The sequence below is a fragment of the Solanum verrucosum genome, unplaced genomic scaffold (assembly GCF_900185275.1).
Source record: "Solanum verrucosum unplaced genomic scaffold, falcon-dt-bn FXZP01000008.1, whole genome shotgun sequence".
NCBI lineage: Eukaryota > Viridiplantae > Streptophyta > Magnoliopsida > Solanales > Solanaceae > Solanum > Solanum verrucosum.
Genome location: NW_026020195.1, coordinates 896,750 through 915,916, shown reverse-complemented (window position 1 = coordinate 915,916; position 19,167 = coordinate 896,750). Strand labels below are relative to the sequence as shown.

General features: G+C 35.0%; 1 protein-coding gene across 1 annotated transcript; it reads right to left on the bottom strand.

The window, feature by feature from the left end:
* Positions 1 to 2,634: 2,634 nt before the first annotated feature.
* On the bottom strand, positions 2,635 to 17,051 carry LOC125829711 (uncharacterized). Its single transcript, XM_049508903.1, has 33 exons — positions 16,916 to 17,051; positions 15,062 to 15,123; positions 14,756 to 14,848; positions 13,405 to 13,576; positions 13,136 to 13,251; positions 12,896 to 12,982; positions 12,699 to 12,815; positions 12,546 to 12,609; positions 12,273 to 12,415; positions 11,847 to 11,894; positions 11,693 to 11,761; positions 10,439 to 10,514; positions 9,489 to 9,619; positions 8,220 to 8,279; positions 8,010 to 8,079; positions 7,794 to 7,858; positions 7,636 to 7,697; positions 7,431 to 7,554; positions 7,287 to 7,344; positions 7,028 to 7,140; positions 6,331 to 6,408; positions 6,154 to 6,216; positions 5,930 to 6,025; positions 5,704 to 5,813; positions 4,942 to 5,131; positions 4,258 to 4,372; positions 3,948 to 4,060; positions 3,792 to 3,869; positions 3,369 to 3,434; positions 3,161 to 3,292; positions 3,020 to 3,076; positions 2,846 to 2,926; positions 2,635 to 2,757 (listed from the first exon to the last, which is right to left on the bottom strand). The coding sequence occupies exons 1-33, from the start codon at positions 17,025 to 17,027 to the stop codon at positions 2,707 to 2,709; spliced, it is 3,072 nt and encodes a 1,023-aa protein (XP_049364860.1). The 5' UTR covers positions 17,028 to 17,051; the 3' UTR covers positions 2,635 to 2,706.
* Between the last annotated feature and the right edge of the window lie 2,116 nt (positions 17,052 to 19,167).

The following is a 19,167-nucleotide window of genomic DNA, read 5'->3' as shown; positions in this document are numbered from 1 at the left end:
TTGAATTTTTTTATATTTATTAGTAATATGTGTGAATTGAATCCACCCTTTCATTTTATGGAGATTGAATATCTTCTTTAAAGAAAATCATGTTAGGTATATCTTGAAATCAAAATTTCTAAAACTATCATATAATAACAAATTATGAGAATGATATAACTTAAAATTTTAACAAAAATAAAAATACTTCTATTTTTTTTCTTGCCATATGTATTTCGTGAAGAACATTTGAAGTGATTATAATGAGTAAATATGTGGATGAATCGCGCTATCTAGTTTAGATTTAGAGAGAAAAATATGTGAAACAAAATTGCTTTGCAATCATGTCAACTAGACCATACAAGTACATATGACAGTTTGATTATTAAATTTAATTTAGACGAGTGATTGTCATTCTAACAACTAATTACAAATATCAAAAATCGTGATTTTATCATGTATATCTTTAATTGTGTTAACCGCCTTTCGTGATAGTTGATGAATTGTATTGAGACTAAAATCAAAATTTCTAAAACTATCATATTATATAAAATTAGGAGAATTGTACATTTTAAAATTTTACAAAAAAATATCTTTATTTTATGCAATATGAAGAACATTAAAAGTGACTATAATGAGTTAATATTTGAACGGGTCATGAAATGTTGTTAAAATTTGGAGAGAGCAACGAATGTGTGAAATGAAATTACTCTACAATCATATCAACAACATTATATAAGAATATAGTACATTTTTATTATATATTTTGATTATGGAATTAATTAGACGAGTGGTTATCATTGCTAACATCAAAAATCACATTTTCATCATGTATATATACTTTTAATTATGTTAACTGCCTTTCATTTTATTGATAAATAGATCTGAAATTTGAAGTCAAAATTTCTAAAATTGTCATATTAATACAAAATTATAAGAACCATTCATTATCTTTACTTCTTTCTTGCCATATGTATCTCGTGAAGAATATTGAAAATGATTACAAATGAAAAGATATTTTAGTGAACCTAAACGACGAGCAAATATTTGAACAGATCACGCAACGTTTGGAGAGAGAAAAAATATGTGGAACAAAATTGTTCTGCAATTATGTCAATTAAATTATATAGTACATTTTGATTATGAGGTTTAGACTTTAGATGAGTGGTAGTCATTATATTGTATCACTTTCACATATATATATTCAAAAGAAATAAGTAATATGCAAGGTGTTATTTTCATAAAAATCATAATTCCTTCATTTTAAATAGGGAAAATTGTATATAATATCAAATTATTAATTCAAATTAAATGCTATAAATATAGTTTGACTTAATTGTACCTCATAACAAATTGTTGCCATTTTACCTCTCTCCTGGTGAATTCGCTCGCCACACTCGTTCTCTCCCTCGCCTCTCTCATTTTTTATACAAACGCAAGTGTATAAAGTGTGTTTGTGTTTGTATAAAGCGAGAGAAAATTGTATATATAAATATATTTTCGTTCCCCTCTCTCCCCTCTCCCAGATCTCGCTCGCCACTCTCCCAGATCTCGCCTCTCTCACTTTATACAAAAAACACAAATTGTATAAAATGCATTTGTGTTTGTATAAAGCGAGAGAAAATTGTATATATACATATATTTTCACTCCCCTCTCTCCCCTCTCCCAGATCTCGCTCTCACTCGCCTCTCTCACTTTATACAAAAACGCAAATGTATAAAATGCGTGAAAATTGTATATATACATATATTTTCATTCCCCTCTCTCCCCTTTCCGAAATCTCGCTCGCCACTCTCACAGATCTCGCTCGCTCACTCGCCTCTCTCACTTTATACAATTGATGTTTTTGTATATGTATACCAAAACAGATTATACAACTGCTTTCTTTTGTATATGTATAGCGAAATATGCATATTTATGTTTGCTATGGAGCGCAATTATGCAAACTTTGTTATAGCATACAAATATGAATTTTGTGTTTGCTATATGTGAAAGTTGCTCTTTTAAATACTTTTCATATTTCACTTATCGAAAATTAAATAATTAAAATTTTATGTACTTATTTTTTTAACCGTATTGATGTAAATATTGTCAATTTTTGTAAAATACCTTTTATTTACTTTTCAAATATCTAAAATTAAATTTTAAATTAATCTAAAACTTGTTTCTCTTACTTCAGTTAACACATTATTTGACTAACATTATTTAATGTCATCTTTGATCCACATTACTTGAACCGGAGATTTTTCATAAACAATCAACTTATCTCCACAAAGTAGGCATTACGTACAAGATATTCTACGCTCTCTAAACTCAATCTGTGAAATTACACTGAGTATGCTATTCTCGTTGCTTACTTGAGTGCACTAGCTCCTAAACATCGGTCACAACGATGTTTGATATATATGTTTCTCATAATCGAATATTAATTATAATGAATCAATTTTGAACATAATCAAATCTCCAAATCATAACATAATCAAATTACCAATAAAAGAATCGACTCACATCATGTAAATTTACGATTGCCTCAAAACAAATATAAGTCGTTATGTTAAATTACACGCATTTTAATCGAAAGAAAATAATCAAAATTTCGCTTTACAAACAAACTCATAGTCACTCACCAAGAACCAAAATGGATGGGGAAAAGTGAACCATTTTAGGCCAAAACCAGATACTTTCACAATGAACTTTGTACTCAAATTTGTACAACAAAAGAATCCTCATTGCTTCAACACCATTTGAATAGCATCGTGTTGAGATTTCGTCAAACTCTGCAAACATCGGATGTTAAAACAATAACTAGGGGTTCGAAATAAGATATCTCGTATAAATACGTTACATCGAGTCACTTGAACAGACCTGTAAAAGATGACTGAAAATTGCTCCTTCACTATGAGAGAATTTCTTGAGAAAATCTACTAGATAATTCACTAGATTTATCTGAAGAAGATGTGGTTGAATTGGATTGTCAGTTTATACGTACGAATGGAACGATAGGATTCAAGATATGATGTATCTTGTCTGAACAAATACCTCATTAAGGGGGTCGGCACCACTAAGAAGGTCATCATCGTCACCGTCATCCTGGTCCTGCAAAACGTATTATGGATTAAGAGGTGATTAATTTGATGGGATGACAGATGAGAAAGAGAAAGACGAGAAGCATTGACAAACCTCGTCGAAGGCTTTTGCCATCGCGTCAAGGTAATCATGGGATGGTCTACCACGGGGTATGGCACAGCTTGATAGAATTAAAGCTTCATCCGTCTCAACGTCTGCTTCTTGAACTTCCTCCCAATCGCTATCCTGGAAGAAGGAATTTGTGCAAGATTTAGGATCTTATGTGCTTGTATTTATACAGTGCTTTATGGACTACAATTACCTCGTCCCCGCCAACTAAAACTTGCTCTTGAATTTCGATCAAGGCGTCTGCTAATAAAGCAAGTATCTATCATGTCCATAAACACAAGTTCTGTTAGAAAACCTAATGATTCAACTACTCAGTAAAGTTAGATTACATATCTACCTAAAAACACACCAAAATAAAAGAATACATAGAAAATATCGGAAACCAATTGCTGAAACACAGATGAAATGCAGACTGAGGTAAAATAAATCAATTTATCATATTAATAGATGAGGAAGTGATGTCAACTGAAGAACTAGAAGTCCTATAAAACAAAGATTGTGTCATGCCTGACGAGTACTCGGCATATATTCATGTGAAGTGTGGCACGAACATACGAAGAAAAATACACATGTAGGCGTTAATTTCAGAAAATGTCCATAGCAGCAGTAACAATACCTTGGCAGGAAGAGGCATCATCGTCCATTGATCTGGAGCTGTTTTAGCTTTTGAGCGTGTAGTTATTCCTGCAGTGGACTTCAAAATACCACAAAATGGATTTGAGTCTTTGGTGGACTCTGCTTCTAACAGAATCAAGAACAAAATACAACCAACCTGAATTAGATAGCCTTGAACATTCAGTTTCCCCAATTCAGCATGCTTTGTAGATAAAAGTAACGCCAAAGCTGTAGTGGTAACTTTGATTTGGTAGGCCCCCTGAATTTCCCCTGAATATAAGCACGTTTATTAGTACAGTAAAATATACAATCAGCTGTCATGGTGTAGCTCATAAGACACACAACCTCTTAAGCAAGCTACAAGAGAGATGAAGCAAATAGAAGAAATGATCAATAATATGCTCAAACGATGCAGTTGCATGTTCCTAAATAATGCCACTGAAGGACCAGTAAGCCTGTGTACTTGCCTTGCAGCTTTGTCCACTCAACCATTAAGTAAGCAAAGGAGTTAGGATGACCTTCTGCTGGGATTGAGACCAATAACTCAATAAAATGTTCAGCATGAGGTGCACTCATGTGGACCTACATAGAAAGATACACCTCTAGATCATTACAGCATCTCCACATTGCTATAGAAAAGCATCAAGTACAAACGAGAATAAGCAGTTAAAACACCAAGATTCCCAAATTCATTCACTGAAAAACTTGCAGATACTAGTTTATCTGTGAAGGAAAGATCTTTTACAACTTGTCTATCAAATCACTTATTTAAAAGCAAAGCAAGGATGGAAACATTGTAATATGTGAGTGCTATCAGAAAATGTGCTGTGGCAAACGACTACCAAAATTTCAGTTTCTAGGAAAAAAATTGAAAAGAAATTACAATTTTGTTTTGGTTCTGATCCTTAAGCCTCCTAAAGTATTTTGAATTAAAAGCTAACTACGAAAAAGAATCTTTATGTGTGGTATGTGTAGTCCACAAATCTATGTTAGAGCCTACTCATTATTTCCTTTTAACATCTACTGCCAAAAAGTGGCATTTATATACAAATTTAGTTCATTGTGCGACTGAAACGAGACTAACACATAAGCAGCAGTTACCAGCCAAAAATGCAAAGACAGATCCTCAAATAAGGATGAGGAAACCATACCAATCTGGCAAATATAACCAACAAAGAGCTTCTTAACCCAGAAAGTTTACAAGATTGCATGCGCCTCAAAAGAGCAGCAACCAGGTCTCTGATATGTTGGGCCATTTGTGAAGGGAGATGCAGAATAAGTTGCAGGATATAGCTCCCAACAAAGAGTGCTCCAGAACTTTCTAGATCGGGGTCCAGAAGCCTGCAAACAGTAATTGTCAACAATAAACCATTCAAGCAGTATAGAAGATGTCTACAATCCTGCAACCCTCAACATAATCACAGGACAAGCTCAATATGTGGTTGTCTTACCATCAGCTTGTACACCTCCCTCCATGCCCACCCAGGAACCAAAAAGAAAAATTAAAAAAATGAGAGGAAATACTGACGAAAGAGCAAACATATGAAAAGCATGAACCTCCCATTCTTTTAAACATATACTTTTGAAGTACTAAAGCAATCTACAAGATTACAGTTTTCACCTTCTAATCTTTTTTCTCCTTTCTTATATTTTCTTTCGGCAGTCCATTATAACAGCAAAGTAGCATAGTCCTAAAAAGTTTAATCAACTTATGTTGGTATGTATCTTGATATGACATATGTACACCATGTTAAAGAGGAAGATCAAAGAGATTCATCGAGCAGAAATAGATGATGGTAAGTGATCTTTGAGCTCTACAGCCCCATATTACAAAATGAAGCATGATAACCAGATAACTTGAAATTCAAAAGATTCAATAGGGGCTCAAGAAAAAGGAAGAATGACAACCCAACCTTGAAGCCACATCAAGCAAACTTCTCATTGCAAACGCAGTATCACCACCCCAACCAAGCAATTCTTCTTTCCCCACAGATATAAGAGCAGCTAAGCACTGTGTTGCGTTCTGGACTCAAACCAACATCAATATGTTACTTCTAGCTTGCCATCATACCAAGCAATACTAACAGAAGCATAAGTTAGGAGCAATTTCCAAGTAGAAACAGAGTTCACATATATAACCTGCATTTCACTATGATCATCACTTTGAAGGACTATACGAACAACAGGATCAAAAGAGACTTCATACACCGCCTTAACAATGTCAGTTGGGGCACTCTGAAATAAACACATAATCGTAACATTAGATAACTTTATAACAGGTTATCTTCCAGTCAGACAGGAAATATGAAAGTTACGTAAGGATGGTATCAATAAAGATCCTTATATTTTACGTAGAACACAACCTTCAGCAACATTGTCCCGAGATCTAGTGAAGCAGCAACTAAACCCTCTGGCTGTTGTTGTGGCTGACAGATGACGGAAACTTCTATCAGGCACGATAACTAATACAACCTTTCTTCAAAAAAGATAATCGTATTCCTAAAAAAACACCTTAATAAGACATAAAATTCAGAGCATACATTATTTAGAATGGGCCCAATATAAGGTAAAACTCGAGAAACCACTGGGTGTATACAACCGGGAGCATTTTTTATTGCCTGCAAGCAAAAGGGCAATTGGAGGTCAATTTACATTGTAACAGAAGATAATATAATTGAAGTCCTTAAGCAAGCTATGTCACGGAGAAGAAATCTATAAATTCAATGAGACAAATGCATGAAAAGTGAGAATTCATCTGAAAACGAGAACATTACATATATATACACAAATACATCTATAACGAACACACAAATATCTATAAATGCTAATTACGAATATCCATTTACTAAAAACCACAAATATGTACCGCTCATTAACCTGAACCAAAGGAAAGGAGGTAGGTTCAAAGACAGAACTGATTTTTGCCAAAGCAGTTAGTCAAAGTTCTCCTGGTTTTGGCATCACGTTGCACGATAGGTTGACTTGCTTACACTTGTTAACTATGTTGCTCAGGTACAGCCAACTAGCTACGGGTTTGGGTACCCAATACAGGTGCGGATCTAGAGGTTGGATTCTTCATCACATAAATTTTAGGATTCAGAGAATAGCCAATAGATATATATTACAACATATATACATCATACATGTATACAAGAACATGATTCATTTTTTTGGTGAAGTCCTATAACATTGCTAAATTAAATTTCTGTAATCAAAGAATAGCCTTTCAATTGCTACCTCAAGAACCTCAAGAGCATCAATGCTGACAAAAGGATCAGCAACATTCGAAGCCCACATATTGAGTATAATGGGAGAGAGAACTGGCTCAATGGACACCACTAAATCAGGGCCTACATAGGTAAAATACATTAGAAACTTCAAACATAGGGCACTGGGAAAATTTTAAGAGATACCCCACTCAAAAGCTTTGAAACTCCAAAGCGGAACTGCATGCTAAGTTGAACTTATACTCAGTTTATATTCTTCTAATAATTACCTGCTTTTACAGCCTCCTGTAGTGTTTCAAGCACTAGATGCATAGTCTCGTCAGAAGCCTGGGGAGCAGGCAGTCAACCTTAGCTTCAACAACCACAGAGGAAAAAAAGACAATAAGGAGGAGTTTGCTTTCATAGTTACTTACATGCTTAAGAAGATCGGTGAGTGATGAAAATATATCCAAGAAATGAGGACGAAGAATCTCTTTATTTGTATCAGGTAAAAGTTGAGAAAGTGCTCTACATGCCCCTACTTTTACAGGTGGAGGCCTGTTGTAGTTAATCATCATCAATAACTGAGGTCTTTATTTTTCTTTGATAGTAGAACTAAGTCCTAAATTAGGTTCTTACATATCCATGCCAAGTGCTTTGATGGCTGCATATAGGAAGTGCTCAATTAGACCCTGGCTGACCTGAGCAAGCAACAATTAATTGTGAGCCATATAGTTGCATAGTAAAACGAAAGATAAAGTCTCACTTGTTTTGATGGGAATTACAAAGACAATTACCATGGAGGAGAACTTAGCAATGGAAGAGAATATACGGGCATATAAGAAGGGATATTCATTCACCCCTGCAAAATCCACAAGAGCACTAATTTATTAGAGATATCTCAACATCTACCTTAGTGTGCGTCAATACTATATCCAATATAGTGAACCTCACGCATGTATCTCCATACCACATAACCTAAAATCCAATTCGATCTACAAAACCGGATTTACCTGTTGACATATCTTCCGAAAGAATTTGTTCTAAGCTATCTCCTAAACTGACTTTAGTGATTTCAGGGGCCTGAGAGGAAAGTAAAACTAAATAAGTAATTACTACAATTTACACAAAAAAGAATCTACCAGGAATGCTCTTTTATTTTATAAGTTAATGAGCATAAAGTCAGAAAATCACCATTTAAAAGTATTGGAAGTAACACGAACCTCAGCTTCAAGTAACTGTTCAGACACTGAAGCCAAAGCGAAAAGTGTTGCCTCCCTCATCTGCCAAAATTAAGAGTTATCAGGGGGCATGGTGCAAGAGTATTACTCATAAAACACAACTAAATTGGTTTAGTAGTATGGAATGCAATTATTACTGCCGACAATCTTAGGGAATAAAGAAGGATTGTGGTGAGATGGTGCTATTGATGAGTAAGGAGAGTGGGGAGGAGGATAGAGATTATCTCTTGCTATTATGGGACCCTTGTTCTCAAATTAGTTAGGTACCCCCGAGGACAATGTTGCAACCATGTGCTGCAGGGTACAGAGAATACGAAACAAAAGGAAAAGAATATGGGAGACAACACCACCATGTCTTTTCTAGATATTACTCAATGAGAGTAGCAGGAGATGTTTGTATTAGGCAGGATAAGGGGAGAGTAAAATAATCACCGTCTGATTTGGTGAAGAAAACTTCCATTTTGTAACAGTTGTATAGGTTTGATAGAAGAAACCCCCATACACTCAGATTTTAAATATACTTCTAGACCTCATTGGCATACAGTAAATGAAATCATTTGATTTTATAAACAAGATCAACCAACAGATTATAAGACATCAAACTTCTCATTCATTATATAAAAATATTATGACAATATGTTGAAATTAAACGTAGATCATGATGCAAAACCAGACTACAAGTAGATACCCAAGCAAGTTAGAATATTATTCACAGTTTAACAAAAGGTTAATAAACTTTAGCAGAGTCACAAACCTTGATGATCCTACATTGCTTGTCAAAGTGTTTTTCTACCATATTAGTCCTTAACTAGACTCTTCATTTCCCTATAGTTACTTATCATAGATCTTCCAAAATTCAGGCTGGAAGTTGAGCCTACTCATGCTAGATGCATTCACATATCTAATAAGTAATACCCATACCAAAGTCCATGTATAGCATAGAGCATTGAGAAAACGATTGAATAAGCTAATTAGCATCAAAGCTGTCAAAACATAGTGCTACTGCTCCCTTTGTTTCAATTTGTTTGCCTTACTTGCCTTTTTAGTCTGCTTCAAAAAGAACGTCTTTTTCCCTTTTTGGCAACTCTTTAGTTCCAACGCTCCACATGGCATGTTTAAGACCACAAGATTAAAGGGTATTTTGGTACATTCTATGTATCTTTAGTTTAAGACCACAAGTTTTTAAACTCCATGCCAAGTCAAAACTAGACAAACAAATTGAAGCAGGTGGAGTATATCTTTTCCACTTACTCTCCACCAGCCTGAAGCACCAGATGCTTTTTCTTGCTGAGACTCCCTAAATCGCGTCTTTGCAGAGTCAATGATAGCATGAATTCCCTGTGTACCACAAGAACTAATGACTTCTTCCAACAAAAGAGCACCTGGAATGACAGTTTCATATCAAAGGAAGTACAGAATAGAGCTATCCGACAGCATAGATATATCATGCCAAGAGTTGGCATGCAGAGTTCTGAAACTCAACAATCAAGTTGACAGTACAGATAAAATCAATAAGAAAGAAAGCACAGCACAGCCATCAATAAAGACGCCCAAATCTGAGAAAACAAAAGATCTTTTATTTTATTTTATTTGTTATCATGAGCTTAAGTTTTTTAACAGACCACTAAAACAGTCCATATTGAAATCAGAGAACTCCTCAGAAGTAAAGGCCCAAATAAAGTGAAACTGACCTGCTTTACATCACTAGAACAAATTTGGTAGTAGAACAAGTCAACCCTCAACAACTTAAAATATTGTCATATTAGTCAGTAAATTAGTGCTTGTACATTCTTGTGGTTAACTATGCTTTGCGTGAAGCTTTAACCTATTAACCTACCTTATCAGAAAAAATATGTTTTGCATGAAGCTGTGAAGTGATGACACTGTGTACCTTCGACAGAGTGTACAACAATTTGATGGCAAGAAAGACCATCTAAGGTGAAAGCAAAAGATATGTTTGGATAAAAATTAACGCAATTACCACCACAAACACATTAACGGAAGCACTAAACCTTCTAACTAAAATCTCACAAGTCTGATGACAGGAACCCTTGCTGCAATACTATGTTAATGATCCTAAATATGAAATAACTAATAATTTCTATCCACTGACTGATTGTCTGTTAACTGAGAGAGAGAAATAGAGAGACGTCAGGGGTTTATGGGAAAAGAGGGAAAGTTAGCACCTAGAAACAGCTTACCAGAAGCACGACAACTGTAAGTATTATCATCCTCATCAGCAACAAATTGATTGGCATCAACAGACCAAGCATTAACCTGGGATCCGAATCAAAAGACAAGATAAACACAAAGGCATACGACAACTACTTTTTGTAATTACAATTATATAAGACGTATAAAAGCAAGTGAAGTTGTGATCAAGTAGCAAACAAAGGAATTGGTACCTCAATTCCATAGAGAGGAGAGATAATAAAAATAAAAATACTGCAGAAATGATAGTAGACACAGAACCTTGATACTAATAATCAGCAACTGAAATAAGCTGCCCATATATAATGAACTTAATATATATCTACACGAAGCCTGTTCCTTAATCTCTCAGAAGGTGAAGTGGATTAACCCAAACATACTGAAGAACATTACCACTACCTGGAGAGGAAGAAATATAGATATTTTGAAACAGAACAGAAGCGCTACAGTCGGTTCAGTTGGATGTTTACAATCTTTAATGTTTTGGTGTAACTTGAATAAAATAATCACTTTGACAAACTGACGACTTCCCTAACTCACTCTGTGGAAAGACAAGCATCTCAGTCCTCTGTTTATCATCCCCTCTCTTAGATATCCATGGGGACATGATCTGCTGGTGAACTCATAACAATACTCTTTTCCCTCTAATAGTTGTTAAAAAACAACATACCAATGTAATCCCATAAGTGTGGTCGGGGAGGGCAGTGTGTGTGCAGCCTTACCCCCTACCTTGAGAAGGTAGAGAGGCATAGCTGTTAAATAGTTTTCCATAATTAAGGTAGACAAACCCAGGTTTTAAATTGCCAGTAAAACAAGGAAATTGCATCTTTAAGTCAACATACAAGATACCAAGAGGATTACAAAAGAAATATACTAAGATGCACAGGTACCATGACCACACGATTCTGGGTTAGTGACACACAATCTCCGTCACCTTCCCCAGTTTGGAAATTAGAAGCAAATGGGGCACAAAGCCCATAGGAAGTACTTCTACTTCTATGACAAATAAATGCTACAAATCTTAGTATGTTTAAAATTAAGGTACACTCAGTAAATGGTTATTCAACTAATTTGTTAAGGCCAAGGATCTTTTATCAGAGGTTTGACTAATGATTATGTGTTTTTTAGCATGCTGAGATAACCAAAAATGAGTGATTTCTCATTCTTTTATGCCATAATAAACCAGATCTACACAATCGCAGCTTTTGAATCTCAAACCAATTGAAAAAGAAACTACTCATTACCTGCTGTTCTGTTGTCTGCATAAAGGCAATAGTGTAGTAAACCAACTCCTTTACATTGTTCCCGACTACCTACAATGATATCTCGAACTCTAAACCATCATCAACCATTATAAATAAAAAGGTGCATATAACTAAAAGAAGCTATGCAACATACCTTTACAAATTTGGGGATGCCCAAAATAGTCAATAGAAACTCAAACAACTGCGAGACCACAACAGAAAATGTATCACTCATATAGACAAAGCTAAGACAAAAGAACACACAAAGATGAGAATCGCCAGTTCAGTCAATGTCCACATTATACCTGAGATCCACAAAATTCAGATCTAATAATTTGAAGATTAAATTTTAAATACGATTCTGCTTTCATATGAAAGAGGAGAAAGAAGTTCCAGGTTTACATAGTTAAAGAACATAACATTAGCAATTTCAAATGTTGCAACAGATATAGGTAGCGCCTGAAATCCAAAAGTCCGAACATCTGAAACTTTTGTTTTTACTGAAGGAGGAAATCATTTTTTTTTTTTAAAAAAGCTTTGTTTAGTGATTATTAGATTACAACAGCATGGTCTCTTTTACCTGGATGATGAATGATTCAAGACTTTGCTCTGCACCATCAGAATCATATCTCCCATCATAAGGATCTTCAATTCCTTCAATTGATGATCGTGTATATACTCCTAGAGATGATACAAATGTCTGCCACAATGGCCCCATAAAAACTGAAACGAAGTAGGATAACAAAACAAGCCAGAAATGTCACAATATTTTATCATCTATGCATGGACATGTCACTTTAACATATAACATTAAAGAGTAATCTAGTCCTGGAGAATAGATGAGGATACTGACCCCCAAATTGACTTTCCATAAGGCTAGGGAAGTTCTGGAGGAACTGATTCAAGCACTTTATAACCTAAACGTATCAAGGGGAAGTTATAATCTGTGACACAAAAAGTTAAGATACGGCAGCATATATTTTTGACAAAAACAAAGAAAATCGACCTCCATCCGGATGCTCCAATCATCAGGGTCTTCCGATTGCACTGGATGCTCTAGAATAGAAGAGAATTGGTTGATCCAAGATTGAAGCATAGGTGACATCATTGCACTTGTCTCCGTCTTAACACAGAAAATAAACAATGATGATATAATTACACATTGTTGTAAACTTCAAGTTTTTTCTTACAGAATGAAAATACCTTATACACACCGCTCATAGCCCCTAGCATTGAGGTGCAAGCATAGACTATTGAAAGAGCCTTCATGCGCAAAGGTTTCTCATAAATCTGCATAAAAAGAGAGGAATATGAAGAGCAATACTTTCTGGGTGACACAAGAAGTAAAAGAACGAAAAAGAAATTACTAACTACTACCATTTGCAGACATTTAAGATATCTACTTCCGCAAATTCAAAGAAAGGCACAGTAAACAAAATTAACCTGAGGTGATGAAACAATTGTGTGCAAGCAAGGAAACAAAACAGGGACAAGTTTTGGAACCATATTATCGTCCAAATCCGCTGATACAAGAGCAAAGCACCTCAAAGCTCCATGAACTGCACAATTTAAACATCAGACTTCTAAATTCTCAGTTTTAAGCAGTCAGCAAAAGAAGGATGCCAACCAATAAGTTGCATGACAATTCAGAAGACAAAAACAAGTTTATTCCAATCTGTTAACTGCATGATAAGGTGAAACAAATGACTCACCAGCATTCATGTTTGTTTGGTCAGTGATACACTTCATTAGTGATGGTAAAAGATCAGGCCAGTCTTCTGGCCAATCGTAATGGGCAATAGATGCCACAGCCATACCTATGGCTGTGCAGATCTTTCTATGAGGATCATCGAGCAATGGCAACAGCAGGTCACGTATAGCTACCTGACAAACATACAGAATCACACCACGGATCTGTATAGAGAAAGTGAAACAACAGAGCTTCCCTAAACACCTATAGGATCTAGATCCTCATAGAGTAGGTGCTGCGTGAAGGAAGCTTGATTTATTGCTATCCTGATTATCAATATGGTACAAAAAGATTAGGTTCAAGCAGGAGCCTTCTCTCTTGCTCAATTTGCTATAGGTTTCTTCCTTTTTGAATCTATAACTTATAAACAAGATGAGAAGGTATACATATCCTACTGTTATATCTTATATCTATCTAAAATCTGATCTTTTCAGTTACCAACTGTAAGTTGTTATTATGTTGATCACCACAATTCCTCTAGTTCTACAAAAGAAAACTGTATGGTCATGAAGGTTAATCCAGCCAATCTTTATCTTTCTACTAAAAATAGCAGTTACAAAAGCCAAGTTTTTTTAAAGGTTAAAACCACATTGCGCATTTATATATGCCTTTCAGAATGAATTAAAAGCAAATTTATGTAGGTCAATTAACCTGAAGGATTCCTAAGAAACCTACAGTTGCCTCTCGATTATTATTCCCTACAAGAATCAGAAGGGGGTGCAGTCAGAGAAAAAACTTCTATGCCCTCCCCAACTATTATTCCTTCCAACATCAGAAGGGGGTATAATCGGTGCAAAATAACGGAAATTGCTGTTTTTACTGCTCTATACTTCTTATTCTAAACCCCGAACTTCCCATAAAAAAAAATAGCAAAAAATTGTTTAAACTTTAACATACAATAAAAAAATAGCAGAGAAAGCCATTGATATCAAAACCACAAAATTTCTAAGGAAGCCTCCATTGCAAATGCTAGAGGCCTTTGTCTGTTAAAATAACAGCATCTTCTTGAAGAAAGTTCATGCTACCTCTAAACAAAACTTAGAGAACATATCACAATAATCTAGTTAGCCAAATGATAACCAACTAATCAGTTGTTCTAGTATTGACTATTCAACATTTAACAGCACAAAATGACCAAAAAATTAGACTTTTAAAGAGGAAAAAGTTAATAGCACTAATACTAAGTTAAAGCCACATGTTAAAAGATTGCAAAATGTCTTAAAATTTTGCATTTCAAAGAAGTAATAAGACAATGGTAAAAAAAATAAGGAGCTGAAACAGATCCAAAGAATAAGGGAAACAGGACAAGCGACCTTTTCATCACTTGAAACAACAGGATGCTCAAAACCCTCCTCATCGTCCTGCCAATGCTTCTTTATAAACTGTTTTAGAATAACAGCAGCTAGGTAAAAAGCAAGTTAAGCTTACAAGGCCAAAAGGAAGCAAAAAGCAATCAACAAAAAAATGGCGCACAAAAGCCTAGTCATCATGGATTATCACATTGGTACAACTTGAAAGGAAAGAAGCTAATATATACATTTATATATGTGTGTCTGTGTGTGTGTACATACACACAGAGAAATATATACATATATATATATATATACATAACAGGATATCTGACGTAATCCCAAAGGTAGCTCTCTCTTTGCCGCAATTCTACACAATGAGCTTCCAAAACCTTCAGGAGAAGACAAAATTAACAAAGGTTAAAGTTTATCCTATCTATAGAAATTTTTCAAATAACATGAATAAATTCATGAAGAGTCCTGGAATATCTAAAGCCAGCCATGTTTATAGATCACCAGAATTCACAAACATAGCAGAAAGCATAGTTCTAGACCTGTAACTTATGTCAGTAGTCAAGACTTCATGGGTTGAATTACATGTTTATAGATCAACAATACTTAGTGCTTCGATGATTTCTCTTTATCTTTTTTTGCCTTACTTGGAGATATGAATATGCTATTAAGAAAGTTAAGAACAATCATCCAAGTTGTAAATAGAAAAATGATATTACGTGAGGTTACAAAATTATGGTCACACTGGATTGCAACAATTATATAGCATACAAACAAAATTTTTGACCAACTTCCCCACATTACAATAACCAGCAAACCAACACATTCTTATTGCTCTTTCTTTGAACTCCCTGAAGGCCTGAACCTCAATCTTTTTTAGAAAGGTTACAGTGTACTAATCATATGCACAAAGACAGTAATGGAAGCCAATTTATAATTCAAAAAAACAAAAGTATGTCCTTGTTCATCTTACAAGGACTGTAGAAACTCTAGTAATGTTTCAGTTTCATCTACATAGTTTCCTTTGCACCACAAAAGAGTATCTCAAATCTTTGATATGAACAGTTAGCTTCTAAGCTTTCTTTTTCTTTTTTGATAAACACAAAAGCCCAACAGCCAGTAGCACACAGTTCAAAACTCAGTATATAATAGGTCCGCTGCTCTATCCTTTTCCACTTAAATACAAAGCTTTTGTCTGCAACAGCTCGAACACATGCAACTTATGCACACACCAATCTTGATGCTCTTACCACTATACCAAAGCCTGTGGGGCAGTTAGTTTCAAAATTTGAAGTCAAAATGTTGTACTTTGACACCATTTCAACCAACACACTCTCCCCAAAACGTCCAAACTGAAGCTCACTAAACTACTCCAAGATCCAAACTTACATAAATAAGAGAACTTTAAGCATCTTCCAAACAACTCAAACAGAAAAAATAACCCACACACGTTTTTTTTTAGCATGAATGCACCAACACATCAATGCCAGCTAATTTATGATCATTCTATTAATATCACATACAATGAAATTGAAACTCACTAAACGACACCAAGATCCAAGCTTTACATAAATTAGAAACCTTTTCCAAGCAACTACAACAACAACATACTCATTGTAATCCCACAAGTGAGGTCTGAGGCAGGTAGAGTGCACACAGAGCAGCTACAGTAAAATTGAAACTCACTAAACTACTCCAAGATCCAAACTTTACATAAAAAAGAGACCTTTAAGCATCTTCCAAGCAACTAAAACAACAACATACTCCATATAGGTTTGAGGCAGGTAGAGTGCACACAGAACAGCTACAGTAAAACTGAAACTCACTAAACTACTCCAAGATCCAAACTTTACATAAATTCAAAACCTTTAAGCATCTTCCAAGCAAATACAACAACATACTCACTGTAATCCCACAAGTGGGGTTTGAGGAAGGTAAACTGCACACTAACCAGCTACAGTAAAATTGAAACTCACTAAACTACTCCAAGATCCAAACTTTACATAAATAAGAGAACTTTAAGCACCTCCCAAACAACTCAAACACAAAAATTAACCCACCCACCCAATCTTTAGCATGGATGCACAGACCCATCAATGGAATAAAACCCAACTGAACAAATCAAGTATCCATACAGCTGACACCAACTAATTTATGATCACTCCAGATTACCTGGTTGAAGGGTAGCTTGTTGAAGAGAAGTTTCAGCAAAAGAACGAACTTGTTGATTTGGATCAAGCGTAGCATTCAAGCAGTTGATAAGCCATTGTTCATCTTGATCCATTTTTGAAGTTTTACCCACCAAACAAAAAAAAAAACACAGAATTCAGCTGCTTTGAAGGCTTTAGCTAAATGGGTGTCACTCTGTCAGTCTCTGTGTTTGGCAAATTGGAGGGAATTTGTGTTTTGTAATGTTAAGGTGTTTTATAGGTCTCCTTAGGGTTTTGCCCGGTTCAGATTATTGCTATTCATTTTCTTGATAGACCGGGTTCAGGCATTCCAGCGGTTTTTTTTCCTTGCCTTAGTGGCTTTTCATTCACTTTTAAACTCCTTCGTCCTTAATTAGAGGTCTCATAATCGAGTCTCCATGGTACAGAATCGCCTTAATGTGGGGCTTTCCGGCACGAATCCGGATTTATTTGAACTTCAATGTGGATATCGAACATTGGATGGAAACCAAAAAAATAAAAATAAAAGTACAAAACAAAGTGTACCAGATAGGGGTGGGCATGGTACGGTATTGATATGTCTGATTTGGTCATTTTGGAGATTTTATCTTTATCTCGGAGATAAATAGTTTGTTTTCGATAGTTTCTTAGCTCGAGGAAAAACAATACAAAAGCAATTCGGAAAAGGAATTGACAAAATACAAAAGATAGTATGACAAAAGTATTTTAGAAAGAAAAAAAATGAAACATTATTTACAACAAAATAATATTATAGTCCAAGTAATTAGAGACAGGGTTAAAATTTATGAATTTGTGATTCTAATTTTTTTAATATTAATAATTTATACAAACTTGATTCGACTAAACTCATAATTGAAAGACTAGTTCCGCTTTGTATGACTTATAACATGTTATAACATATTAAATTAAATGACGATTTACAAAATTTTATTAAAATCACCATTGTATATAACTTAAATCTTATTATAAGCATCGTCCCGAAAAATGGGTCTCACAATGCGTCAATCTAAATTAGTCGGATACAGAACATAGCGGAAATATTAGTTTAAACTCCCGCCATATATCCTTATAAGCAGTCATTTTCCTGTTCATTTCACTGTAATGAGTAAGACAGAAAAAATGGAACTTTTTGATGTTCCTGTCACTGTTTCAAACCCAATGTTAAGTTTCAAGAATAAAAAAAAACCAAAATTGTTAAGGAATATGTATATGTGAAATGTGATTGCAAGCGAAAAAGGGCGTATGAAGTCACCATTATGGATTTTTCGAGGGAGATTATGGTGGAAATTCTTTCAAGATTGACAATCAAGCCTATTTTTCGATGTAAGAATGTTTGTAAACGCTGGTATAATCTTTTAACTTCCGACCCTTTATTTGTTAAGATGTATCAAACAAGATCATGTAATTTCCCCTGCATTTTGCTTTCGAATGATGACTCTATTGCTTCAGTTCTTGAACTTAAAGCAGATTATGATTACTATTCCCGCTCGCGAAACAGACCTGTTATGTTGAGTCCTGAGTTTCACATCCCCTAGACATAAAGATCGATTTGGTTATAGTTTTGATAGGAAAAAGTTGACATTGATTGGTTCATGTAATGGGTTGATTTGTTTGTGGAGTGGTGATAGGTATGAAGAAAACTATTCGATTTATATTAGCAATCCTCTTTTGGGTGAGTATTTTAAGGTTAAATTGCCTGAATGGGAGAAAAGGGTTCGTCGTGTTGCTTATACCTTGTGCTATAGTGAAGGTTCTGGACAGTATAAGGTATTGAGATCAGTGATTAGAAAGTTTCGGGGTCGTCCTGAAGTCTCTGAATTGGAGGTTTGTAATCTTGGAGTTGATGAGAAATGGAGAAATGTGGGGGAGGCTGCTTATCCGTTATGTGGTAGATTTGGTAATGTGAATGTCAATGGTGTTCTTTATTGGCTGAAGGATGATGATGATATTAAAACAAGTGCTAGCATTCACTCCTTTAATCTTGTGACGGAAGAAGTGAAGCCCGTGCCAGTTCCACCTGGTTTGAAAACTCCTTCGTTGGGCTTGAGGCTAGCGGAGTTGGGGAATTGTCTGTGTTTGACTGATAGTTGCTCTTCTCAGCATGTTGATATATGATGGATGAAAGAGGATGGAATAGCTGATTCTTGGACTAAAGATTGCATTTTGACTAATTCTATTCCGCGTGATATCTGTATTTCTGATTTAATACCAATCATATTCTGGAAAGATGGAGAA

What these genes read in the sequence shown, in the direction of transcription:
- LOC125829711 (XM_049508903.1), bottom strand. Translation starts at nt 17,027, where the DNA reads ATGGATCAAGATGAACAATGGCTTATCAACTGCTTGAATGCTACGCTT. An exon ending in TATGGAAAGTCAATTTGGGG is followed by an intron (nt 12,416 to 12,545) that starts GTCAGTATCCTC and finishes ACTTCGTTTCAG; the next exon opens with TTTTTATGGGGCCATTGTGG. An exon ending in TTACAGTTGTCGTGCTTCTG is followed by an intron (nt 9,620 to 10,438) that starts GTAAGCTGTTTC and finishes CTGTCATTCCAG; the next exon opens with GTGCTCTTTTGTTGGAAGAA.